Genomic DNA, 26,632 nt, shown 5'->3' with positions numbered 1-26,632 from the left:
GGGGAGAAAAGGGCAACAATGAATAAATGGAAATCCAACATCTCTGTAAATTTTTACTGAAATTAATAATAAATTAAAAAATATTGAACAGAGACACACACCAAAAAAAAGAAATGGGGGAGGGGAGAAGTGCAGCCAAGATATTCTTTAGAAGTGAGGACTAGGAGTCTTCACCACGATCTCAAATACGGCAGTGCGTATGAGGATGATGTCAAACCAGGCAGTGCTTTGTTGTAAATTAGGGGCAATATGATTTGGGACTGGTAGAGGCATGACATTATGTATTTGTCAAAACTCACAGAGCCATCCAACATGAAGAATGAGCTTTAATGCAAACTGTGCTGCTGTGTTCCACTGAGCTTATGCTGCCATGGGACGCACGTGACAGATCGACGTGTCCCATGGGCTGTCCCAGCTGAGGCCTTCACATCTTCACAGGAGCTGATGGCCGGGCCTTTCTCTGGTAGAAAGGTTGAGTAGGTACAAACTGCTAACCTTCCGGCGGGCAGCTGAGCGTGTAACTATGGTGCTGTCACGGCTCCTTACATAAACTACAAAGCCCAGCCCTGACTCATCAGAACTGTCCATTGGCTCGAAGGCTGTGACTATTCATGAAAGGAGATTGCATCATCTTTCTTCTGTGGAGCAGCTGGGTTTCAAACCGCTAATCTTATCGGTAGCATCTAACATCTAATCTATTCTGCCCCTATGTTGCTGTTACTGCTGTGTAGCTGACTGTGACTCAGGGCAACCCGACGGACAAGGGATCTGAACTCTGCCGTCCCCACCATCTCTGACAGATTTTGTGCCCATTGAGACAGTCGCAGTGTCACGCCATCTTGTTGGGCGCCTGTCTGCCTTTTGCTGACTTTTCCAAGCATGCTTTCCTTCTCCAGGCACTGGCCCCTTCATGTCCAAAGTATATGAGACAAAGCTTTACCATCACTGTCTCCAAGGAGCACTCGGATTTCATGTTCTTTAAGATAGACCTAGTCTCAGTAGTTCATGGGATGTTCAAGCTCCCTTCGAAACCACCACTCGGAGGCATCTATTCTTGTTAACCTCAGTGATCGTCCACATTTCAGAGGCACGGCCAGCAATTGAGGAGACTGTGGCTTGGACAACCCATGCGGGCTCCTTACATCAGCTATAGAACTTTCTTAAATGTTGATGTGCCAGTGTCGGTCCATCATTTGTATCAGATGTACCACATTAACACAAGATATTAATAACAGCGGAAGCTGTGTGCAAGGAATCTAGTGATGCTGATGTTGTTGTTGTTGTTGTTATGTGCCGTCGAGTCACTTGTGACTCATAGCGACCCTATGTACAAGAGCCCTAAACGCTGTTCTATCCTGTGCCAACCTCACCATCTCAAATACACGTTCCCACCACTCCACTCACAGAATCGATCCATCTCATCAAGGATCTTCCTCTCCTGTGCCGTCCCTCCACTCTCCCAAACATAATGTCCCTCTCCAAGGACCAGTCCCTCTTTGCAACATCCCCAAAGTATGTCAAACGAAGGCTCAGAATCCTTGACTCCAAGGAACATTCTGGCTTCATCCTCTCCAGGGACAAACCTGCTTGTTCTCCTAGCAGTCCATGGTATATTCAACACTCTTCTCCAGCACCACACTCAAAGGCATCAATTCTCTTTCTGTCATCCCTAGTCACTGTCCAACTCTCTGATGCATAGCACTTAATTGCAAAGACTATAGCCTGCATCAGGTGCATCTTAGTCTCCAGCCTGATGTCATTGCTCTTCAGTACTCTTGAGAGGTCCCTCACAGCTGACTTTCCCCAGTGCAACTCGGCTGCTGTTACCAAGAGTGTTGACTGTGAAGCCAAGTAAACTAAAACTTAACAATCTCAATCTCTTCACCATCCATACTGATGCTGCCAACTGGCCCAGTGGTGAGAATCTTTGTTTTCTTGATGTTGAGCCTCAATCCATATTGGAAGGTGCAGTCCTTGACCTTCTGCAGCAAGCGCTGATGCAGTGGTTAAAGTGTTTGGCTTCTATCTGAAAGGTCCGTGTGTTTCTCATGGTCCCACATCTTATGAATTAATAAGCTGATATTCTGCCTCCATGTGCTCATGTCTTGGTTGATCTGAGTCTTCTTAGAGGCACAAATTCACTTTCAGTGACGTGATACGTCAAGGTTCTGACTTGTGTAATATAAAGCCAGTACTTTAACCCAGCCCCCTCTCAAAACCTCAGACCTATTTGCCAGGAGTTGATTCTGACTCATAGCAACTCTATATTAGAGTTGGGTTTTGTTTTGTTTTGTTTGATTTGTTTTGTTTAGGCACTGACTAGATGACAGCCACTGAATAAGCCACCAGCTCTCTTATCATGTCTCATAGGTGTCCAGTGGGAAGACTGGCAGGGGCAAACTAAACAGGGCCCCTGTCCTCTAAGAACCTGCATAGTGTGGGGGCAGGACTCCCCACCAGAGCACAGGCTGCACCCTTAAACATGTGCAGGGTATCACTGTGCAGCCGGGCACAGTGCACAGACCCCCTCTCTCCTCGGTGCTCATTCACACAGTGGTGGGCCAACGAGGCTGGGTGAGGGCTGCCTGCCCCCATGCCAGGATCTGTGGTCCCAGCCTGACAGAGTGTGTGTCATAGATGTTGGCCATTATTACTAACATGAGCACACGGAGGATGGGAGATGACTGTGCGTCTCAGGTAGCGTGTGCAGAAATAGCTCAGCGCCCAGAGCAGGGACGGAGGAGCCCGGCCTGGCGCACACAGGGTGGCTACCAGGCCTTAGCATGATGATGGCAGGGAGCTGGAGGCAGATGGTGCTCAGGGGAGGCGGGTAGCGGAGAGGTGCCTTTGTGTGTGTGAGAGAGACAAACAGCACACGTTGACCATAGGACATGGGCAGGTGAGCTGAGTGCCCACTCTGTTTCATAGCTGGGTGATGCAAGGAAGGGGCCTCCAGGACACAGGGGGCTCCTGACAGCGTTACAGAGGACGGCTCCATAAAGGGGTGAGGAAGGCAGCCTCCCTTAGTCATTGCGGGTGCCTGGCCCACAGGAGACTACAGAAGCCAACGTCGACCCTGCAGGGCTCTTCTTCCATCCTGATGGATCAACAACTGAGGATGCTCACTTCAAACAGGGCCCTTGTTGTTCCTGGTCTCAGCCACTGAGGCCCTGCCCTAACCAGCCAGCCTGGGGGTGATGGAGCTAGAATGGAGTCAGCTTGGGGAGGAACAGGGGAGGCACAGGGCATGTTTACATTTTTCCTCCTTTCCCTTCTGGTGGCTGAGCCCGTCCGGCGGTTACACCGCTGTGGCTTGTGGGCCCCAGGCAGTGCTTCTATTACATAATGACAGACACAGCCACCCCTAAAACACACACACACACACACACACACACACACACACACACACTCTCTCTCTCTCTCTCTCACATTCATATACAATATACAGACACATTTCATACTTAGTCTCATATACTCACACACACTCATAACCATACATAGAAATACACACACAATCTCATACATTCACACCTATATAAAAAAAATTTAGACGAATTCATTCACACACCACACACACACACACACACACACATTCATATACAATCTCATATACTCACACATGTACACACACAATCTCATACAACACACACACACACACACACACACACTCATACACAATCTCACATACAGACACATACACAAGCACATCTGTTCACAGACACATTCACGTAGGCTCTCACACATACATAACCTTACACACACAATCTCCCATTTCTGCACAGAAAATCTCGCAAAGTCACATATCCACATGCACAGAACTCATGCCCCCAGCTCATGCCTGCACAGCCTCACATGCTCATATACACACCCACACACCCTCATCTGGCACCAGTGTTATCTCAGGATCATGACTACTTCCCCTAAAAACGGTCACACGGTTGAGGGCCTCCCACCATGGACTCAGCAGGCAGTCTTCCCACCTCCATGCCTGTCAAGCCGCAGCGTCCAGAGCCTAACAGGGCCGACCCAGGATGGTCCAGGTGCCTCACGTACCAGCCTGGTCTTCAGCATGAGCCAAGTAGAGGGGAATTAGGAGAGGACTTAAATCTAGAACAGGGCGATAAGGGGCAGAGCTCTTCTGTGAACCCCTGGAACTCAGACAGACAGCAGGGATGAGCAGGTACAGACAGGCCACTCGGTCACAGGATGGGGAGGTAATGCGGTGCAACGTTCTGGAGAGTTATTTGATGGGAGGCTTCAAACTTTTAAACACACTTCACCCTCCTCAGAAATACATCAACTGCCCTATGACCCAGCAAAACCACTTCCAGGAAAGGAATAGTTCTGATAGAAATACCGTATCATCTGATACAAATTCTTTCCCTAAGGGTCTGTGTTGAGGTTCGAATCCACCAGCTGCTCCATGAGAGAAGGATGGGCAATCTCCTTCCATGTGATTTACTGCTTCTGAAAACCCACTGGAGGGTCAGCTATGGGATGGTTCCAACTCGACAGCACACAACTACAACACCACACAGCACCACACAGAACCACACAGCATGGGTGTGTGTACAGGGGCATTCATGCAGCATTGCTTGTAAAGTTAAGTCGGGAGCAGCTTCCACATCCATCCCCGGGCCCCCACGATGTGGGACGCCGTTAAACTAAAGGAGAGAGTGGGTCACTAAAGAGGCGGTGCACATGCCCCGACCCATGTGCTGAGGCAAGCAAGAGCCACACAGTGCGTGCGAAGATATCTACCGGAACAGAGCAGCAAGGGAGACTCGAGCTTTTAGAAGGGCTTCTGGTGGTTACTCGGTAGTGAATTGCACTGCCAGACAGACAGGCAGCCTCCTCAGAGACTCTCTGGAGGGTCCCTGGGAGCGCAAGTTTTTGCATTTACATGAGGGGCCCCCGGCTATGCACTTGGCAGCTCACCAGCATGTCGGTGGTTCCCACCCACAGCGCCTCACTGGAAAAAGATGAAGCGGTCTGCTTGGGTAAAGATTAGTCCTGACAACCCTGCTCAGGGTTCTCCTGTCACAGGGCTGCTGTGAGTCACAGCGACCATGGCAACGGTTGTGAGTGGGTTTGGCCCTTGTGCATTTCTCTCATTTCATTGCCATCCACGTTAGAACCTGCTCATAGCTGACCCTCCAGCCAGTTTTCGGAGGCTATAAATCATGAGGGAGATTAACGTGTCTTTCTCTTGAGGAGCAGCGGGTGGATTCGACCCACCAGAGGCGTCACCTTTAGGCAGAAGCACTGCTTGTGGACTACAGGCTGGGGCTCTCATTCACATACCCTGGAATCTCATTTATTATGCAGGTTGTTTCCTCATAACTGACACACACGACTTGAAATCAATTCCTAGCTGGCCCTCTAGCTGGGTTTTGGAGGCTGGAAAGCACACAGGAAGAGACGATCTATCTTTCTCCCACTCACTGGACACATGAAGCCTTAGCAGCACCACTCCCCCCCGGACCACCTCACCAGAGCGCCCCAAAGAGGGGAAGGGTAGGGGGGAAGGCCACGATGGAGGATTTTCACATCTTTCACGTTAGAGCCAAGCCGGCTTGTGATGGAGTCCTGTCCCTGCCTCTCAGGAGATCTTGGGCAAGCCCCATCATTACTGAGCTCTATTACCTCATCTGTAAAGTGACGAGAACAAACAACTAACCAGTCTGGCTGTAGTCACCAAGGCCATGTAGGAGCTTCCTTGGGGGTGCACAGGGCATCATGAGGTTCTTGCATGAAAGGACTTTACAGGCCAGAGAGGAAAACAGATGGAGGCCGTTGATTTAGGACATGCTGACTTGCTCTATGATAAAGGGCTGTGTAGGCTGGAGGGGATAGATCTGAGATTAAGATTGGGCTGGGGCTGAAGGTTGTGGAAAGAGGCTGAGGAAGCTGGGGGACAAAAGGACAGCATTAGGGAGGAGTGGTGACCTCCACATTCCCAAAGGGCTTGTTTGGAAGCTGAGCTCCGACCCTTCACAGTCCGGAAGGTCAGCTATGGATTCTTGGCATGTAACAGACAAACTCCCTATGGAGCTGCGCAGCTGACCCAAAGGCAGAGCCTCTCTCACGGTTCGAATCCACCAGCAGCTCCTTGGAGAAAGATGAGCAGCCTCTTTCAAGCCATTTGCAACCTTTGAAAACCTGCTGGAGGATCAGTTATGAGTTTTTTGAGAGAGGATCAAATCTACAACGGGAAGGTAGTCACCTAAATGTTCTACTTTGCCAGAGGGCACGGGAATTTTAGAAAAGTGTGGACTCTGGTTCAGAAAGGATCCCTGGATCCTTTCAGGCACAGACGGTTCTAGTTTGACTCTTAAGGCAAAACAGCGCATGGAAGATGCCACAGCAGTGCGTGACCGGCTATCTGCTTCCAAAAGATCACCACCACTGAAGCCTGGAGGAGGATTCTGCCCTGATATATGGGGTCGTGGAGGGGGAGTCATCCAAGACGTTGTGGGTGCCCTGGGACCTACGGGAAAGGACAACCTTTTAAGTTGTCACCTGACATAGGTTTCCTTGGCATTTTAACAGAATGTTCTAGACAAGCAGTACCGTCCAGCTGAACTTTGTGAGGTGATGGAAACGTTCCGTGCTGTTCAGCACAGCAGCCCTGAGGCACTTGTGCTAGTGAACTTGACTGGTGTGAATGAGGAAGTGATTTTACACTTAATCACGCAGCTGCATGTGGTTCCAGGCCAGTCGAAATCAACTCATAGTGGGCGTCCACCAGGCTGCTCAGGCTGTAAACCTTTATGGGAGGAGATAGCCTTTCTCCCATGGAGTGGATGGTGGATTTGAACTGACCGCCCTTTGGTTGGCAGCCTGACACTTAACACATTATGCCACCAGGGCTTCTGTACGTGACTGGTGCCTACTACACTGAAACATAGTGGTAATTGCCAAAGGGAAGCAGGGGCCACTCTGTTAGAAACGCAAACTTGCCTTGACTGAGAGCTGACTCTTGGCTGAGCCTTGGTTGGCTTTCTGCGGCTGTAATCACAATATTTCTCCTCTACCCCTAGTGGGTTCAAACCACTGGAGAGGTGCCACCTTTGGGTCAGTAGCCCGACTCCCTCCAGACAAGGCCCCCGGTAGTCCCTGAACAGTGTCGAGGAGTGGCAAAATAATAGGAAACAACACGAGTGGAACTGTCTCCGAAAGGGTGGTCTGGGTGTCCTTCAGCAGAAACAAATGAAAAGAGCCACTTGAATGAGCTTGATTAAGAATATCCCCTGCAGTTGGTGCGGAGAGTGAGGAGTGTATGCTCAGGGCGCGGAACACACATTTATTATTAAAAAAATAAATAAATAAAATTTAAAAGCCTTTTAAAGATTAAAAAAACATTACAAAAAATCCGCGTCTCCCCCGCCGGAGACTTTTTTTTCCTTTTATAAATAAGCGGGTGAAAGAGCTGAGACCGACTTGCCGGCCCTGGCCCCGCAGCAGCTCCAAGGAGGACCCAAGAGACCGAGGCCTCCTCGCTCTACGAGGGAGACCTACACCCCGACCTGACAGAGGCGATGCGCCACGAGAAGTTCAGCCCGCCCGGGCCCATCCTCTCTACCCCGGTCTGCAGGGACGTGATCACCCGCCGCTCCTTGGACTACGCGTGTGCGCACTTCCAGCAGCCGGGGAATCGAGCGTGCTTTGGCCACCATGAATATTGATGTTATCAAGGGTGAGCCAGTACACACCATGTGGTCTCAGCGTGAGCTATCGCTTCGCAGAAGTGGAGTGGGCAACAAATTCATTAAAAATTTGGACAAGTCCATTGATAATAAGGCACTGTACGATACATTTTCAGCGTTTAGTAATATCCTCTCGTGTAAGGTGGTTTGTGATGAAAATGGTTCCAAGGGCTATGGATTTGTGCATCTTGAGACATAGGAAGCAGCTGAAAGAGCTATTGAAAAATGGGATGCTTCTGAAGGATCGTAAAGTATTTGTTGGACATTTTAAGAAGAGAAGCAGAACTTGGGGCTAGGGCTAAAGAGTTTATCAATGTAACATCAAGAATTTTGGAGAAGACATGGATGATAATAAGAGCCTTAAGGACCTCTTTGGCAAGTTTGGACCTGCCTTAAATAAAGTAATGACCGATGAAAGTGGGAAGTCCAAAGGCTTTGGATTTGTAAGCTTGAAAATGCACAGAAAGCTGTTGATGAGATGAATGGAAAGGGGCTCAATGGAAAACAAATTTATGTTGGTCGAGCTCAGAAAAAAGTGGAATGACAGACGAAAACTAAGTGCAAATTTGAGCAGATGAAGCAAGCTAGGATCACCAGACACCAAGGTGTTAACTGATATGTGAAAAATCTTGATGATGGCATTGATGACGAACGTCTCCGCAAAGAGTTTTCTCCATTTGGTACAATCACTTGCGTAAAGGTTATGATGGAGGGTGGTTGCAGCAAAGGATTTGGTTTTGTGTGTTTCTCCTCCCCTGAAGAAGCCACTAAAGCAATTGCAGAAAGGAATGGTAGAATTGTGGCCACGAAACCATTGTATGTAGCTTTAGCTCAACGCTTCCCTCACTAACCAGTATATGCAGTGAATGGCGAGTGTCTGAGCTGTGCCCAACCCCATAATCAACCGCTACCAGCCAGCACCTCCTTCAGGTTACTTCATGGCAACTATTCCACAGACTCAGAACCGTGCTGCGTATTACCCTCCTAGCCAAACTGCTCAATTAAGACCAAGTCCTCGCTGGACTGCTCAGGGTGCCAGACCTCCATTCTAAAATATGCCCGGTGCTATCAGCCCAGCTGCTCCTAGACCACCATTTAGTACCATGAGACCAGCTTCTTCACAAGTTCCGCGAGTCATGTCAATACAACGTGTTGCTAACACATCAACACAGACCATGGGGCCCCATCCTGCTTCTGTGGCTGCTGCATCTACTCCTGCTGTCTGCACCGTGGCGCAGTATAAATACGCTGTGGGAGTTCGCAATCCTCAGGAACATCTAAAAGCACAAGTCACCGTGCAGCAGCCTGCTGTTCATGTCCCAGGTCAAGAGCCTTTGACTGCTTCCATGTTGGCTTCTGCTCCTCCTCAAGAGCAAACGCAAATGATGGGTGAAAGGCTGTTTCCTCTTCTTCAAGCCATGCACCCTACATTGGCTGGTTAAATCACTGGCATGTTACTGGAGATTGATAATTCAGAACGTCTTCATATGCTGCAGTCTCCAGAGTCTCTTAGTTCTAAAGGTGGATGAAGTTGTAGCTGTACTACAAGCCCACCAAGCTAAGGAGGCTGCCCAGAAAGCAGGTAACAGCGCCACTGGTGCTCCAACTGTTTAAAAAGATCAGGGAGAATGAAAGAAAACTCGTGCTTCACCGAAGAAAAAGAACTAAACATCGAAAAACTTAAATATTGTGGAAGAAAAACATTGCAAAATATAAAATTTTAAAAAAAAAAGGAAACTTTGAACCTTATGAACCAAGCAAATGCGGGGCTAGCACATGCTAGTCCTCGAGTACTTATTCATTAAAAAAAAAAAAAAGAGGATAAAATAGTAAAATATAAAAACAAATCAATGTTTTATAGACCCTAGGAAAAAAATTTTCAGCAAAGTACAAAAATTTAAAGCATTCCTTTCTTTAGTTTTATAATTGTTTACTGTGGAATAGCTCAGAATGTCACTTCTGTTATAGGTAACAGAATTGATAACTGAGCAAGGAAACGTAATTCAGATTATAAAATTCTTACTTTAATAAAAATTCCTTAAACTGTGGGGGAAAAAAAAAGAATAGGAAGTAGAGGCCCCAGGCCAGCCCAGCAGGTGGCTGGGGTGAAAGGGCAGTTGAGGTCAGACAGGTAAGAGTTGAGTCGGGTGGGAAGGAGGAGAGAAAGGTGGATCATGGAAGATCTTGTTAATGATTGTAAAAATTTCAGATTTTATTCTGAGTGTACATTTTGAGCAGAATTGCTAAGATATATTGGAGAGAAATCTCAGAAGACTTTTAACCAGGGAGAACATGGCAGGTAAAGGGAAATGAGAGCAGTAGGCTGGCAGTGATTTGAAGGAGCAAATGCTTAGGCTAAATTCGGCTTTAGTCATTTCCTAGTCACCCCGCCCCACACAAACAACCTCTCAGACTCAGTTTCCTTCTCCATCAAAGGAGATAAACATTAACATATGTAACAATTTTAACACCTAACAGTAGCTATTAGACTCTTTAAAGCATTCCAGTCTCCAGTGCATGAACTGCGAGAGGTAATAAGACGAGATGAACCCACTGACTCCCAGTTAGGTCCAACTCACAGGGACCCTCCAGTTTCCAAACTAGAAATCTTTTAGGGGAGAAGTCTGCTCAGATTTCTCCCGAGGAGCAGCTGGTGGCTTTGACCTTTCCCTTTGCCGTGCAGCACTCCACACAGCCCTGCAGAACTCCTTGTTGTTGTGTGTACTGCTGAGTCATAGTTAATCCTCCATCCGATTTTCAGGAGCAGTAAATCTTAAGGGAGGAGACGGCCCATCCTTCTGTGGAGCAACAGGTGGATTCCAACTGTGTACCTTTGGGATTGCAGCGCAGCTCCTTAACACTCTGTCACATGAGCTCCCTCCAGCGCTCCTTGCAGTGATGATCATCTGATAGTTTTTCTTGCATTCTAAGCACCAATTATGATCAATGTATGAATGGCATCGCTCCCTAAACATGCCTCTGGACACTCCAAATGATAGTTATAGAAAGGCTTCAGGCCTTTTGTTCATAGAGTTGCTATGAGTTGTGATCAACTTGATGGCAATCAACAACAACAACAGTTAACTGCTTAAACTTCTGGCAATTCCCATTCTCTGTGCTGTTCCAGCCATTTTGAATTATTGTTAGCAGTATCTTACTTGCATGTGATATCAATGACATTAAGATAATTTCCACATTCAGTTGGATTACCCTTTTTGGGAACAGGAACAAATATGGACATCTTCTAGTCTGTTGGCCAACTAGGTGTTCTGCAAATTTCCTGGCATAGACTGGTGAGTGCATCCAAGGCTGCATCTACTAATTGAAACAAGTCAGTTGGTCACTTGTTGCAGAAGATCATGGAACGCAGCCTTCAGTATAAATTGCATCTCAGTATAAAAAACCCAAAGATTCTTACCACTGGATCAAGAGGCAGTGTCATGATGGATGGAGAGGAGACTGAAACTGTCAACAGTTTCACCTTGCTTAGATCCACAATTAACACCCTTGCTATGAGCAGTTGGGAAATAAGGAGACCAATTGCACTAGAAAAATTTGCAGTTAGGGACCGCTCCAAAATATTGGGTAGTAATGATGGCAATGTGAGGTCTAAGGTGAGTCTGATTCAGGCTGTGGTCTTTCCACTACTTGCGATGCATCTGAGAGCTGGGCAATGAATAAGGATGACAGAAAACGATTTGATGCCTTTGAGTTGTGGTATTGGAGAAGAGCCCTGAACATCCCATGGACGGCCAAGAGAACAAACAGAGATGTCTTGTGGAAGGTACAGCCAGAGTGCTTTTTGCAGGCAAGAATGATGAGGCTTCATCTCACATACTTTGGATATATTGCTAGGAGGTGATATTCCTTGAAGAGGGACATGATATCGGGAAGAGTGGAGAGTCGGTGAAGGAGAGGAGGACCCTCAAACGGATGGATTGACATGGTGACTGCTGCAATGGCCCTTGTGTGTCAGGAAGCGTAAGGATGGCACAGGACAGGACTAGGTTCAGATATTTTGTTCATAGGATCGCTATGAGTTGTACTCAACTGATGGCACCTAACAACACAACAGATTAACTGCATGTTTGGTCAATTTCTTAACGCAGAAGTTGGTTGTTGTTATGTGCCATTGAGTCGCTTTCGACTCATAGTGACCCTATGTACAAGAGCCCTAAATGCCATTCTATCCTGTGCCAACCTCAACATCTCAAATGCACTCATTCACACTACTCCACTCACAGAATCGATCCATCTCATCGAAGGTTTTCCTTTCCTGCACCACCCCTCTACTCTGCCAAACATGATGTCCCTTTCCAAGGACAGTCCCTTCTTGCAACATGCCCAAAGTATATCAGACGGAGCTTCAGAATCCTTGACTCCAGGGAACATTCTGGCTTTACCTTCTCCAGTACAAACCTGTTTGTTCTCCTAGCAGTCTGTGGTATAGTCAACATTCTTCTCCAGCATCACAGCTCAAAGGCATCAATTCTCTTTCTGTCATCCCTATTCACTATCCAACTCTCTGATGCATAGCACTTAATTGCAAAGACTATAGCCTGGATCAGGCGCACCTTAGTCTTCAGCCTGATGTCATTGCACTTCAGTACTCTCGAGAGGTCCCTCACAGCTGACTTTCCCAATGCAATTTGTCTCCTGATTTCCTGGCTGTTGTTACCAAGAGTTTTAACTGTGGAGCCAAGTAAACTAAGACTTTAACTATCTCAATCTCTTCACCATCCATACTGATGCTGCCAATTGGCCCAGTGGTGAGAATCTTTGTTTTCTTGATGTTGAGCTTCAATTCATATAGGAGGCTGCAATCCTTGACCTTCTGCAGCAAGCCCTTCAGGTCCTCCTCAGTTTCAGCAAGCAGGTTGTGTCATCTGCATAAAGCAGGTTGTTGATGACTCTTACACCAATCCTGATACCACATTCCTCTTCGTACAGCCCAGCGTCTCGGATGATCTATTCTATATACAGATTGAAAAGGTATGGAGACCGAATAAATCTCTGACGGACCCCCTTCTTGATTTTGAACCAGGTAGTGTCTACCTGCTCTGTTCTGACGACTGCCTTTTGGTCCAAGTATAGGTTTTGCATTAGCACAATCAAATGTTCTGGGATTCCCATTCTTCTCAGAGTCAGCCATAGCTTGTTGTGATCCACACAGTCAAAAGCCTTTGCATGAAGTTGGCAGAAATCTTTTTTTTTCGTCTTCTGCTTTGGGGATTAGTGTAAGAATCTGAATAATTATTATATATTAACAGGCTTCTCTTGTTTGCACACGGATATTATCTGACCACCACCAGCACTGTACTTCATCACAGATCTTGAAATGTTCTTTTCTGACACTGAATTTGACATAGTTCTCAATACGTCATTTTCAGCAAAGCAGGTCACATAACTAACTGTCCAATTAAAAATGCCCACTACCAGGCTGTTTCTGCTCGCTAATACCTGTAATTGACCATTTGTATTCCATTTCATTTTTTTTACAGCTTCTAATTTTCCTGGATTCATACTTTGTACATTCCATGCACCAGTTATTAAAGGATGTTTGAAACTGTTTTTTTCTCACTTTGAATCTTGCCACATCAGCAAATGAAGGTTGAAATCTACTTCCTTCCATGTCATTAAGGTAGAGTCTACTCTGAAGAGTCAGCTCTTCTCCAGCCAAATTCCGAGTGTCTTCCAGACAGAAGGTTATATCAGTATAACAGTATACTGTATATCAGTGTATCAGACAAGGATGCCACATTGCTTAGAAGATTTTCAAGGCCCCATTCTTCAAAAGTGGATGGCCAATCTTGCTTCTCAGTGTCTTAGTCTGGAAGCACCACTCACAACTGCCCACCATGGATGAAGCTGCTGGTATTTTGAGTACTGGCAGCCTCCTTTCCAGCATTTACAACATGCAAGCCACCACAGTGCAATACATTGGAAAAGAAAAGAGTTGGTGGACACGGAAGCATTTCAGCAGGTAGCATACAAATAAGAGCTGATGGAAAAGAAAAGAGTTGGTGGACACGGAAGCATTTCAGCAGGTAGCATACAAATAAGAGCTGATGGTACTACGGGCAGAATTCTGTCCAGGTTACACTGAAAGCAGCAGCAATGAATAAGGCTCCAGGAACTGACACAGTGTAACCAAGGTGTCTCAGGAAAGGCTACAGACCTGAACATGTTCACCCTTTAATACTAAGAACACCTGACCAACTAATCATAAGCACATAAACTGTAACTATTGTTTTTCAAATTAAGATATAGCTCACATGCCAACATTCACCAACTTACAGTGTACAAATCAGCAGTTTTAGTATATTCACAGTGCTCTGTAAACCATTACCACTATCTAGTTCTAAAACATTCTCATTCTTTCAAAAAGAAATCTGTATCCACTTAGCAGTCACCCCACCCTCCCTTCTATCTCTGGGGATTTCTCTCTTCTGGATACTTCATACAAATGGGATCTTACCATGTGTAGCTGGAAGGATGTTACTTCCTTTGTTTAGCACAATATGTCCAAGGATCATCCATGTGGTAGTAGGTATCAGTGGTTCATTCCTTTACATGGCAGCATAGTATTTCATGTATGGAATTGTGTGTGGCACAATCTTGCTTGCTGAAAGTGAGGAAGAGAACTTGCAAATTGATCAGAGGATCAAAGACCAGGCTTCAACAGGGATAAAAATCCTCACCACCAGGCCGATAGGCAACATCATGGTAGACAGAAAAGATTGAAATTGGAAGTGATTTCATCATACCTGGATATACAAACAACACCCTTGGTCCCAGCAGTCAGATCAGGAGACATATCAAATTGGGCAAGTCAGCTGTCAGGGACCTCTCCAAATTACTGAGGCACAATGATGTCAGTTTAAAGACTAAGGTGTGCCTGATTCAGGCCATGGTCTTCTCAATCACTTGCTATGCATCTGAGAGCTGGACAAAGAATAAGGAAGACAGAAGAATCATCAATAACTTTGAGGTGTGGTACTGAAGAACAGTACTGAATATCCCATGGACTGCCAAAAGAATAAACCAGTATGTCTTGGAGAGAATGCAGCCAGAGTACTCCTTAGAGGCAAGGATGTCAAAGCTTCTCCTCACAGGCTTTGGGCATTTTGTTAGAAGGGGCTCCTCCCTGGCAGGGGATGCCATGCTTGGAAAGGTGAAAGGGAGAAAGACCCTCAATGAGATAGATTAGCACAGTGACTGTAGGAATGAGCTCAATTACATCAGAGAAGATGAAGATGGCACAGGATAGGGTAGGGTTCAGATCTGTTGTTTAAAGGGTCACTATGAGTCATATTTGACTCAATGGACTTAACAACAATAATTCCATTGCTGGACATTTGGGTTGCTTCTACTTTTTGGCTATTATGAATAATGCTGTTATGAACATTTTTGTCTGTTTGTATGAACAATTCTTTGAGGATATACGCTGGTTTATAAGGGTACTCTGTAACTGTTAAAGGATTGTCATATATTTATCCAAAGTGGTACACTTGGTAATTACTTGTTATATGATCTTGGATGCCTGTCGAGCTGGTGTAAGCCCCATGAAGGCAGGGATGAGGCCATTCCACTTGCCTCAGCCGCTCCAGCACAGCATTTACCAGACAGTCAGGAATCATCCTTGGGATGCGTGAAGAGACTGCCCACTTAGTGTCCGGGTTGTCTCCACAACCAACAGGTGCCCACATGTCTGACCACATAGCGCTGGTTCTCACCCAAGCAGGGTCTCAGACTGTTGTCAGGTACTGTTCAGCCGACTGCGACTCGCAGCGACCCTGCAAACAACAGATCAAACCTTGCCCTCTCCTGTTCCATCCCCATCACTGGTGACATGCTCAAGCCACACTTACAGTATCAATCCATCTTGTTGGGGGTCTTCCTCTTTCTCTGATTCTCCACTGTTTCTAGCATGATGTCTTTTCCCAAGGACTGGGCCCCTGCTGACAGCATGCCCGAAGCATTCAAGTCCAAGTTCCACCATCCTCAGCTCTAGGCAGCACCCATCCACATAACATACTGGCCTTAAGGGTCTGATGAGTCCCACCCAAATCTGATACGTATGTGAGCAAAAGCCTGGGTCCTACAAGTGCTCAACAAAGCCCAGCACTTTGACTTGACTAGACTGCAGTCTGAGCATAGACAAGTTGGCACGAAGCAACCAAGTCAGTAAAGAACTCAAAGATCTCACGTACCAATGGCCCTGGAGTAGACTCTTAGTGGAGAAATCTTGTCAGAAGAGAATGGTTCCCTGTTAAGTTTTCAATGCTATCTATTTGTGGGGTGTTTTTGTTGTGTACAGCTGAATTGGACCTGACTGGCACAGGAGGAGATTGCCCCTCATTCTCCAGCAGAGTATTGTTGGTTTTATTTTTGAGTGTAGATTGAGTCCCCTCTGGGACAATAACATCTCAGCCAAGTTAGCCAAGTTGTGACCACTTTGCACCACCCACAACTCCAGGTTATTGGAGGTGGAGGGCAAACCCTCAGCCCTTTTTAACCTGGTGCGGGCTCAGAGACTAGATTGCAAATGAGCCACTGGGTGGGGCTTAGAAAGGAAAGGGAGGGGGGCGGCCTGCATTTGAAAGCCAACCCCTTTCCCCATAAAACCTACCTGGGAGGGGCCCACCGGAGGGGGCACAAAGCTGTCTGCAGCTAGCCCCAACCCCTTACAGAGGGGTCACCGGGAATTCTGTGTTTCATCAAATATTGCTGGGCCATGGAGTTTTATTTGAAAATAATTTTAATTAGCCGGAAACTAGGAGTTTAATAAATGGAAAACAGAGAACTTTCCAAGGCCACAGCTGGGAAACACTTTTTTAAAAATTCCGCCTGGATTCCCAGGCCAGCTAAGCACCCTAACAGGAGGCTTGACTGCCAGAGGAATCCACAAGGAAAACAAAGCTTATTTTTAGAGAAATATTTTAAACTTGGTTTCAGCCAGCTCAGGAGTTTTCTTGTCTGCCTCAAGCCCTGAATATCTTTCCTTCTATTTCAGAGCTGCCTCTCACCCCCCAGGGCACAAGAACGCCTATCTGACAGAGCTGTTTCAGCTCTGATGGACAGAAAAGGACTCCCTTAGTCTCTGCCCAGAGAATTGCTTCTAAAAACGTCCACGCAGGCCTGAGTGGTCAAGCCCGCCTTTGGCAGGTGTGACCACTCATGACAGCAGTTCTGGGGGGGCCCCCAGTAGGTCTGACTGGCCAGCCCTGCAACCTTGACCTGTAAACCTCATGCTGCAGGAAGCAGGGTGACAGCCTGGCCTCCATCCTCCATTTCCGGGTTTTGAAAGTAGTTTTTAAACTTGAAAGCAGCTTGCTTAAAAAAAAAAAAAAGGCTGCTCTCCTGTTAAGTGTTGGTAACTCCCACCTCCCACATAGACACAGCTACAGACACACCCACAGACCTCACACCCCACACTTAAGACAGCTACATACTTACTACAGCCAGATAGCTAAACCCACACCAACACATCTATACAGACACAATCCCCACACAACAGACACACCCACATGCAGACCCGGAACAGCAACATCCACAGACCCTCACACCCAACAGATCCACGTCCTACTCCCACCGGAATAGACACACCCAAACCCACTATCCCCATACACACCCCCCCCAGGAACAACTCTCACACTTCAACAGACACACCTAGGCCGGCTCCAAGCACGCAGAGCCACCTAGAGAGCCTCACACCTGCACCCCTCGACATCCAGACACAGATGACACATGAACAAGCATCAGAAGCCAGTCCTCTACAAGCAGATATTTACACACCAATACTCCCCACACAACACCTACACAGAGACCCACAAACACTTCCACACTCAACACAGACGCAGAAACGCAGCCCGAGACACACACACGTCCATGGACTTTTTAGATCCATCAAACTATGGGAGAAGGTGGGGAGAAGTGCCTGGAGACTGGGCCCTGGAGGTCCCCACCTGCTCCCCGCTGGGGGATGGCCCGCTGCCCGGCCTGGCTCCACCTTCTCCCCTCCCTTCCTTGGTCTTGCCAGCGGCTCCGGACTGAAGCTGCCCTGGACAGCCTCAGCTCTGTACTTCCGCCCGGGCCATGAACAAGGAAAAAGAAAGACACTTCCCTGACGCAGCAACGTCCGTCAGCGGGGCCCCCGGTGGGAGGTAAGCTCTGCCCAGCCTCAGCCCAGCAGCCAGCAGGCCCTGACTAACTTACAGGCCAAGGAGGGTGCAGACCCAGCTTCTGATTTCAAGGGAAAAAAAAAACCAACGTGGCCCAGAGATGCGTCTAACCTCACTCCTGCCCCGCAAGCAAAGCTGCAGAAGAGTGAGGACCTTGGGTGGTTCTGACTCCAGCTTCAGAAGCTTCCCAGCTCGTGTCCACACACACCCGTCCACTTGGGAGTTTTTCTGAGAACCATCCTCCCCCCTCTTGGGGCAGATTTTAACACTGAGCCTCTGAGTGCTGAGTCAGAGACCAGGCAGCCAAGAGCTTTGAGTTCTGGCCTTTGGTGCATCAGGACGCTCTCAGGCCTGGCCAAGTCATCCTGAGCCACTGCAGGGCACCGTCCCCCTCCCCCCCCAGATTGAGAGAGAGACAGAGAGAAAGAGACAGAATGACTATGAATATATGCATGCATGCATTCGCATTCTTTCTTTGCATTTAGAAGCCCACATTCTAAGACAAGACAGTCTAAGTGCCATCATGCTAGTCTCCTTTCACAACTGGACTATAAAAGAATTTTATATTGAGTACAATTCAACCTTAGAGCTAGCATCAGTTTTTTTCCACTCCTCAACATATACTTTTAATTCCTTAATGTACACAAGATGTTCCAAAGAGTGAAACAAGAAAGCAGAGGGCTTGGTGTGCTGTTTATTCCAGTCGTTGCAGAAAGACAATGACCTGTGGTCTTTCCATTGATCCACAGCAAGGGGAAATTTCTGAATGACACCCCCTGACCCCTCTCCTCCCAAAAGCCCTCCATGGTTCACTGAGTCTACAATACAAAGCTTCAGAGTCCAGCAGTTGGGCTTTCAAGTAAACCAATTTTTAAAAACGAATGTGGCTTACTCCAGAAAAAACTCCCAACATTCCAGCTGATCAAAAGTACTTGTTTAGAAAAATAAGTTTTGGAATGAAGTAGAAACAAGGCCTTTGAAATGCATCTTGGCCTAAATAGCACCACATTGTAGACTTTCCCTCCTCATTGCACATTCTTCATGGTGCTCTGAGACCAGGGAGCCTGCAGGGAATAAGGCTACCCCAGCTCTTGCTTTGGCCTCTGGCTTCCCTTCCCCCTCTGCTGACGCGCTCAGCCAGGGTCCAGGCATCTGGGAGAACTTTGAAACTGTTCCCTCTCCCCTTTGGCAGCGTTTGTGAAGCACCAAAATGCTCCAGTTAACACCAGTGCAATCATCTTTAACGTGAAACAGCTGCCTTAGGCCCGGCTGATCACCAGCCTGCTCCCAAGCCTTCGGGGCTCAGCTGTGAGTCACAGGAGACCCTGGGTAAGTTAGGGCCAGGGAGAGGGGGATGTGAGCCTTGGCTGATAGAGCCCAGCTGTTGTAGATAAGAAAAATTGGTATAGCTAAATCTCTTACCTACTTTGGAAGAAGTGTCTTAACTGTACTGTGTGTATGTGGGAGGAGGAAAGAAAGAGGATAAACACATTTACTTACGACCCTGATGTTAAATTTTTAAAGTGATGGTGGAAGAGGGAAGTCTCCACACAAAACTTCTATTCAACTGTTGAGTCAGTAGGCAAATCCATGGCTTATTTTCCTTCCTTTTTCTCAAGCCTTGGGTTGAATTTGCTTTCTGGCCCCTCACAAGCTGTCTAAAAGCAAAGCCACTAATTTTCTTTATTCATAAATAACTTGTGCGCTCATTCCCAGACGAAGTTGTCTGCATAAACAAACATCACCCGGTTATAGGTTTAACCTGTTTAATCTTCCTTCCCTTCCCTGCCTCACAGGACAAGGAGCCAGCCTTTTCAAAGTCCAAGCTGAACCTGGCGGCTCTCTCTCTGGTTGGGCTCTCAAGAGCACAGCCTGGCAGAGGCCCCACCTACTCCAAGCAGTTGTTCCTGGGTGTCCCAGTGGAAAAAAAAAAAAATCAGACCCTCAGCTGCCCCTTTAGCCACGTGACCCGCTGGGTGACTCACAGGTCCGCCACACCCCCCAGGCCCTGCCACAAGCCAGCCAGCACTGGGATGCATCTTATTACCTAGGGGAACAGCTAACTAATGCCCTTGACAGTCCAAAGAATTATTGTCTTCCAGCTACAAGAACTTGATATATAAAATCCAAACTAGTGACAGTGGGCAGAGGCCCTACCTCTGAATCTGCCAGTTTTACAAGATCTAACAAGTTGATGAAAAGCTTGAAAGCTAGAGGTTCCTGCTCCAATTAAAAAAAAAAAAAAAAGCTATCTTCACGTTAACATTTTTCCAAAAGTTTTATTGGGGGGAAACTACAAAACATTTACAGTACAATGTTTACAGTCACAATCTGTAGTGAACTGATTCCCCAAAATATATTACAACTCAAGTTGACTTATCTTGTTACATTCAAAATCCTACTTCGGTCAAAGTAGTCCAGAGAGTAGATACATACATAGTGCTCCAACGGTACCTACATACAAACTAACTACCTGTGCATTCATCCACCATCCAGGAACGCCTGAGACGTTCCTGCCTTTTCTACAAGGGAAAAAAAAATAATACAAGTTTTGGAATTTTTTCTGTAATTAACAAGGCATATTCATGAACTACATGTCTTCAGCACTAAGAGGTGGCCTCTTCACGTTATATCTTTGTAAAAAAAAGTGGTAAGATATCTTGTTTTTGTGCAGTTGAACCCATCCTACATTCAAATTCTCTCAAGCACTAGAAACAATACTTATTTGGTTGAGGAAGATTAAGGCAAATTCGGGCCCTTCCGAAGGCACTGGGAGACAAATACCCTCCTCCCTCCCCGTTATTGCTACATGTCTTTTTTACTGAGTGTGTCACAGTAGAATTGGTGGAATAAGCAAACAAAACCCCACCTTTTGCTAATTTATAAAGTTAGAATTAGAAAAGTATGCCACTTTTAGGTCTGATTGCAAACTACATGATCATTTCTTTTTTTCCTTTAAAGTTGGATAGGCTACAACCATTAATACATTCTAAGAAAACTCAAAATATTCCTCAAACTACTTCCACAGCATCAAGGTAGATTTCTATAAAGAAATCAGGCAATCTTTCAAAATTTACGTAAACAAGGAAAGAAATTAATGAAATAAATATTACATACAATCTCTTAAATTAAGATTTTTTTACTCATTTACAATAAAATAACCAAGTGAAGTTACAAAAGGCATATATTACTGTGAAAAGAACATACACTCCACTTCTGCCGATTAATAATGGCAATCATAATTTAACATAATAAAAGAATATATATCTATTGCTTCTCATACTTGATAAATACAGTATGAACAAATTTTCAATGTATACTTTTCACAAGACAATAAATAAGTTAAATAGTTTTTCATATTGAGTTGTGGTGCAGTGGTGCGAAGTCAACTCAAAACAGCTAAAAATTCAGCAGTTTTTCCCCAACAATTACAAATGAAGCTCTGCCCAAGGCTTCCAGAGAGCAGACAAAATGCTTCTAAACATCCACTAAGTGGTGGTATTGAAACCAGTATGAAACTTTGGAATGCAAGTTTTTTTTTTAATATATAAACTTTGTAAAACAAGAAAAAGAATTCATAACCTAAGGCCAAGGGCAACTATCAAGGCATATTCTTGGTAGAATATTGATTTCTAAAAGCTTTTAAGTTTAGTAAGGTGGTGACTGGCTGGTTTACACTGGTCTGAAACACAAACGACAATTGGGAACCTCTCTCAAGATAGAGTTCCCACATCTGGACTGTGACTAATGCTTTTCAAGTTAGGAGATGGAATGGTGGTTGGTAGCTGCTGGTGCTGGGTTGATTACACCCCCCACCCCCCAGTCCCAAACATACTGGAGAGCTAAAAAAGGTTGTTTGGTTTTGTTCTATTCGCATCACAACTGCCCTGTTGTGAGTATTTTGTTCACCAATACAAAAATGCTGGTTGGCTATTTTTTTGCTCAACAAGAACGAAACTTCAGAATAATAATAATAATAATAACAATAATAATAAAAATAAAAAAGCAAAACAAGAGGAAACCGATAGGGGAGGGGTGGAGGCCCACTCCCTGCAGAGTCTGAGTCCAAGTGCTCGGCTGCCCGGCCTGCAGTCTGCCAGCGGCCCCCAGCAGGGTGGGGTGACCAAGAACCCCCCCCCCCCATCCCTCTGGAGGCTGTGCCATTTTTCCTCCTCACTGGCGCCCTCTTGCCTCAGTCATCGGAGATGGACAGGCGGCTGAAGATGGGCAGGCGCCGGCCGGGGTCGAGACTGGGGGATTCAGAACCGCTGAGGCTGCCGGAGCTCAGGGAGCCGCTCAGGTAGCTGTCGCGGTCCGACAGCGAGTCCGGGGGGCTGGGGGGCGCGTCGAACACGGGCGATTCCGAGAGGCGGCGCGGCAGCTGGAAGGCGAAGGGCGGCGAGGCGGCAGCGGCCGGGAGGGGCGCGCCGGGAGGCTGCGCGGGGGGCGCCGGGCCCTGCGGCGGCTGCTGGCTGCGATAGTAGGCTGCGGCCACGGCGGCGAAGTTGTGGGTCTGGATGGCGAGAGGCGTGATGAGACCGCTCAGCTCGGGGCCGAAGGCGAAGGCGTTGTTGGCGCCCGAGCAGGCGGCGCACGGGGGACCGGGCGCCAGCAGGTCCTCTGCGGCCCCCGCCCCGTACAGCAGCGCGGCTGCTGCCGCCGCCGCCGCCGAGGCGCAGCATGCCGGGCCGCCCGACGGCGTGGAGGCCGCGGAGGCCGATGAACAGGACGAGGCCGACGAGGAGCAGGAAGAGGCTGACGAGCAGGAAGGAGGCGGCGGCGTGCGCGACGTGGGGCTGTCGAGCAGCAGCGGCGACTCGATCCCCGGGGGCTGGTGGTGGCCCGACGGGAAGCCAGAGAAGCTGAGGCTGTGATGGAGTTTGGGCCGCGGCTCCCGGGCGAAGCCCAGGTGCAGCGCGTCGCGCGGGCTGAAGGCGCGCAGGTCCCCGGAGGCGCCCCCGGCCGGCGCGGGCCGCCGCTCGTCCGCATTGTGGATGAAATGGCAGCGCGGCCCATAGGGGCAGAAGCCGATGGTGTGGAAGGTGCGGCACAGCTCCGTCTTGTACTTGGGGTGTCGGGTCAGGCTGCGCAGCTCGTGGAAGCCGTGTGCGAACTGGCACTTCTCGCCGTACTTGCACGTGCCGCTCTCCTCGAAGGGCCGGCACAGCTCGGTCTTGTATCGCGTCGAGTTGATCTGGGAGCCGCCGCCGCCCTTCTGCTGCTGCTGCAGGTGCAGGAGATGCTGGCTGCGCTCTCCATTCTCGCTGAACGAGCGGTCCCGGAATTTGTTTTCCTTGTTGAGCAGGGCTGTGCCGCCGCTGCCCGACGGCTCCTTGAGCGGCCCGAAGGAGGCCGCGCCGCCCGCCGCTGCGCCGCCGCTAGCAGTGCCCTGGAACTTGGGCGAGCAGCTGCCGGGGCTGGGCGCGGGGTGCGCGAGCGCGTGCAGGTTACTGGCTGAGTGCCGTCGGAGGAAGCCCGGAGCGAAGCCCGAGTTAGGGGCGGCGGCCACGGGCGTCCCCACCGCCTTCTTGTCCAGCATGCTGTTCAGATTGAGGCTGGCCAGGGATTTTTCCGTCTGCCAAAGGGAGGGGTTCGGGGAAGGGGTGAAAATTGGAAGGACGGGAATCGGGGCGCGCTGCAGCCCAACTTCCAGCCAGCCTTCCGGACTTTTTCTTGGCCGATCTGCCTGGGCCCCCACCCTTCACCCATACACGCGCAGAAGCAGCAAGATCGCGGAGGGAGGAGTCGGGCAGTGGAGGACGCCCATCGTTCACCGCGGGCCACACTTTCGACATGTGACCCTAGTCCCTGCGGCCCACACCCGGTCAGGGAACCCAGGGCAGCGCGGTCACAGTCGGCTCCGGAGCAAACTCAACAGCAGCTCGCTGAGTGCCCTCCTCCCTCCCGGCTGTTGCTCTCCACCCCTAAGAGACTAGCATACGCTCCTGCAAACTCTTAGGATTTCTCCCGATTTGAAAACTGACTGTGAGCAGGGAGTCCCCGAGAGCCGCGGGAAGGAAGCAAAGTCTGGAAACGCGGGTTCCTGCCTGCTGTCCTCCCGCCCAGCTGCCCCGCGTACCTTGCACAAGAACTCGATATCGTAGAAGGCAGATAGAAGCGTGGTAGACATGTTTCTGGATCCTGTAATGGTCCAAGCTGCAGGCTCGTAGGTCCGGAGAAGCCCTCGGGGCGGCGCAGCAGTGCTTGAGCCACGACGAATAACGGGCGAGGGGCGGAGGTGGGGCGAAAAGTTTGCTGGGGGGGGAAGGGGGTAGCGCGACCCGTTCGAGTGGCGTGGAGTGCGGAGTGGGGGGAGAATCGAGAGCGGCAGGGCGCTCCTCCGCGCCCCGGGTGCCCGGCCCGCCCCCCGCGCGGAGCCGACGGCAGCTCGCGGACTGCTGGAACTCCGCTGCCTGAGAGCGCGCGCCCTATATAGGCCGGGAGGGCCCCGGCCGTAGGAGCGCCGGGGGAGGGGACAGAACGCTGACCTGGCCGGGGTCTCCAGGCAACGCCGCCCGCGGCTCGCGGACGTCAGGCGTCTTCCCGGCCTCCCATTGGTCGCCGCCAATTTTTTTTTCTCTTGGGGAGGGGGTGGAGAGGCCTTGGGGCGGGGCTGGCTGCCAGGGCGCGCTGGGCGGCGTGGAGAGTCCGACCCAGATGGGTGCTGATGGGTGGCGGCGGGAAGGTACGGCTGCCCACGTGGGGCTGCAGTGTGGAAAGCCCCAGCACGTACAATGCGATCGGGGTCCTGCAGCTCTAGACGTGTCTTTCCCCGCCCGATCCTGCTTGGCGGGCGGACTGCAGAGCTTTTATCTTTTACCCTTGGTTTTGTACAGGGCGCGGGAATTGTAAAATGCATAAATGCTGCAAACCATCCGCGCCTGACTGATGTGCAAAGGGTGCTTGTGGACGAGGGGCGACTATCCCGGCCCTGGCTGCCGTGGGTGGCGGCCCCAGCACGTGGAGGCGCGGCGGGCTGGGGGCGGGAGTGGCCACGAGGGCGACGCCGTAGCGGTCTCGCCCAGAGGAGCTCTGGCCCGTTTCCCCGCCCCCTCCCCCGCCCAATCCGCAGTAAACAGGGTTTGCGCGCCGGAGCGGTCTGGTAGGGCTGAGGCTGAGGACAAGGCACTGGCTTTGCTAATCACATCACAAGACCTTGAGCCAGGGCCAAAGGCTCGGAGCGGCCCGGGCGGGGGAGCCGGCTCCGAGGAAGGGCGAAGAGTCGCATAGGCTTGTGGGCCACGTCTTCTCCGTCCGCTTTGCTTGGCCTGTCCTTCAGTACTCTGGGGCTTGGGGTGCAGTACCCGAGCCTCCCCGCCCTGGCAAAACTAGGGCCTGGAGCACCCTCCGAGCGCCTTCATTTTCCAGCCCTTGGAACGCAGGGCCCCCCCTCCTTATTCGGTGCGGGCTGCAGGCCCCAGCGGAGGTGGGCCAGTGGCCGACAAAGGGGTCGCATGGTGGGCGCGCCTTCAGCTCCACACCCCAACAGCCTGCGCTGGGACGTGTGCTTTGCCAACTTGGCGCGACTGATCGCCCCGCCCACGGCCAGTATGGGACAGGCACCCCCTCTAGCGCCCAGTAAGGCTAAAGTCACTGTCTTCTTTAGGCAAGCCGACCTCTTGGAGGAGTCTGGTCTGCAACTCTCCACGCTGCAGCTTGTCAAGAGCTGTCAAGTTTGTCAAGAGCTGGAGCAGGGCCCAGCTGGAAGTCCAGGTCACAATTGGGCCTAAACACCCATCCAAACTTGATGTTTTCTTACAGTGTGCCTTTTGCATTTATTTCCCCTGGAGGTTAACTGGAATGGGCAAGGCACTCCTTAGAATCCAGATGGGCCTGCAGTTTGTGTTGCTGCACTCAACACCAGCCTAGTGAGGACTTGAGAACAGAAAACTGGGGCTGGAATTCTCACCCGTCCCCTGCAAGCCAGTGATTGCAGGCAAATCACATAATCTCTTTGTTACTTGGTTTTTCTTATTTGCAAATTTAAGGAAAATCTTGTTTTACTTATCCCTCACCTTTTTTAAGGTGTAAATGAGATGCTATCTGTCTGTTTAAGATAGAAGTATGAACTATTATGTATTTGGAGAAAAAAATTACAAAGCATAAACATGTACGAAGCCAGTCTCTGGCCACATGGATGGGGACTTACAAACATTCAGATTCAGAGTTAAGAGAACACCAGAAATCTCAGGTCCTCGAGCCTGGTGCAGACATTGGACTGACCCCTATTGTTGTTGTATACCTTCAAATTATAACCAACTGGTAACTGACCCTCCAGCAGGTTTTCAGAGGCAGTAAATTGCAGATAAGGAAAACTGCCCATTCTCCTGTGGAGCCGCAGGTGGATTCAAACTGTGTAACTTTGCCTTGGCAGTGCAGTTCCGTACTACTAGAGCTGCCTGGGCTGACCTATAGATCCTAGACTCCCTCCCTCCCCAAAAGAAACCCACACAAAACCACCTTTTCCAAAGTCCAAGGGGCTCTGGTGGCCCAATAAGAAATTAGGCTGTCAAAGCAAAGGTACGCAGTTCGAATCTACCAGCTGCTTTTTGGGAGACACATATTTCCCCAGGTAATTTACTGCTTCTGAAAACTGGTGAGGGTCAGCTATGGTTCGTTTGGAGGGCTTGGTAACTGGCTGACATTTGAAGGAAATGCCCAGGGCACCTGAGAACTTGCGTCCATATTTGTGGTTCAGATGGTTCCCAACATGAGAGTTTGAGGGTGGCCCCCCAGGGT

The 26,632-nt window shown here is 49.1% G+C and overlaps 1 protein-coding gene and 1 pseudogene across 1 annotated transcript; one reads left to right on the top strand and one right to left on the bottom strand.

The window, feature by feature from the left end:
* The first annotated feature begins 4,942 nt into the window (after window positions 1-4,942).
* On the top strand, window positions 4,943-9,323 carry LOC102854482 (annotated as a pseudogene).
* A 12,736-nt stretch (window positions 9,324-22,059) lies between these two features.
* ZFP36L2 (ZFP36 ring finger protein-like 2) lies at window positions 22,060-24,081 on the bottom strand. The gene is made up of 2 exons (XM_006882321.1): window positions 23,973-24,081; window positions 22,060-23,468 (listed from the first exon to the last, which is right to left on the bottom strand). Exons 1-2 carry the CDS (start codon window positions 24,021-24,023, stop codon window positions 22,086-22,088), a joined length of 1,434 nt encoding a protein of 477 aa, XP_006882383.1. The 5' UTR covers window positions 24,024-24,081; the 3' UTR covers window positions 22,060-22,085.
* Between the last annotated feature and the right edge of the window lie 2,551 nt (window positions 24,082-26,632).

Source organism: Elephantulus edwardii, unplaced genomic scaffold, assembly GCF_000299155.1.
Source record: "Elephantulus edwardii isolate Elephantulus edwardi_28Jun2011 unplaced genomic scaffold, EleEdw1.0 scaffold00019, whole genome shotgun sequence".
NCBI classification, from domain to species: Eukaryota; Metazoa; Chordata; class Mammalia; order Macroscelidea; family Macroscelididae; genus Elephantulus; species Elephantulus edwardii.
Note: the sequence above shows the minus strand (reverse complement) of the source record. Positions and strands in the feature narration are given on the sequence as shown.

Coding starts and splice junctions, on each gene's coding strand:
- ZFP36L2 (XM_006882321.1), bottom strand. CDS start 24,023: ATGTCTACCACGCTTCTATCTGCCTTCTACGATATCGAGTTCTTGTGC. Junction 23,469..23,972: donor ATATCGAGTTCTTGTGCAAG/GTACGCGGGGCA, acceptor TCCCTTTGGCAG/ACGGAAAAATCCCTGGCCAG.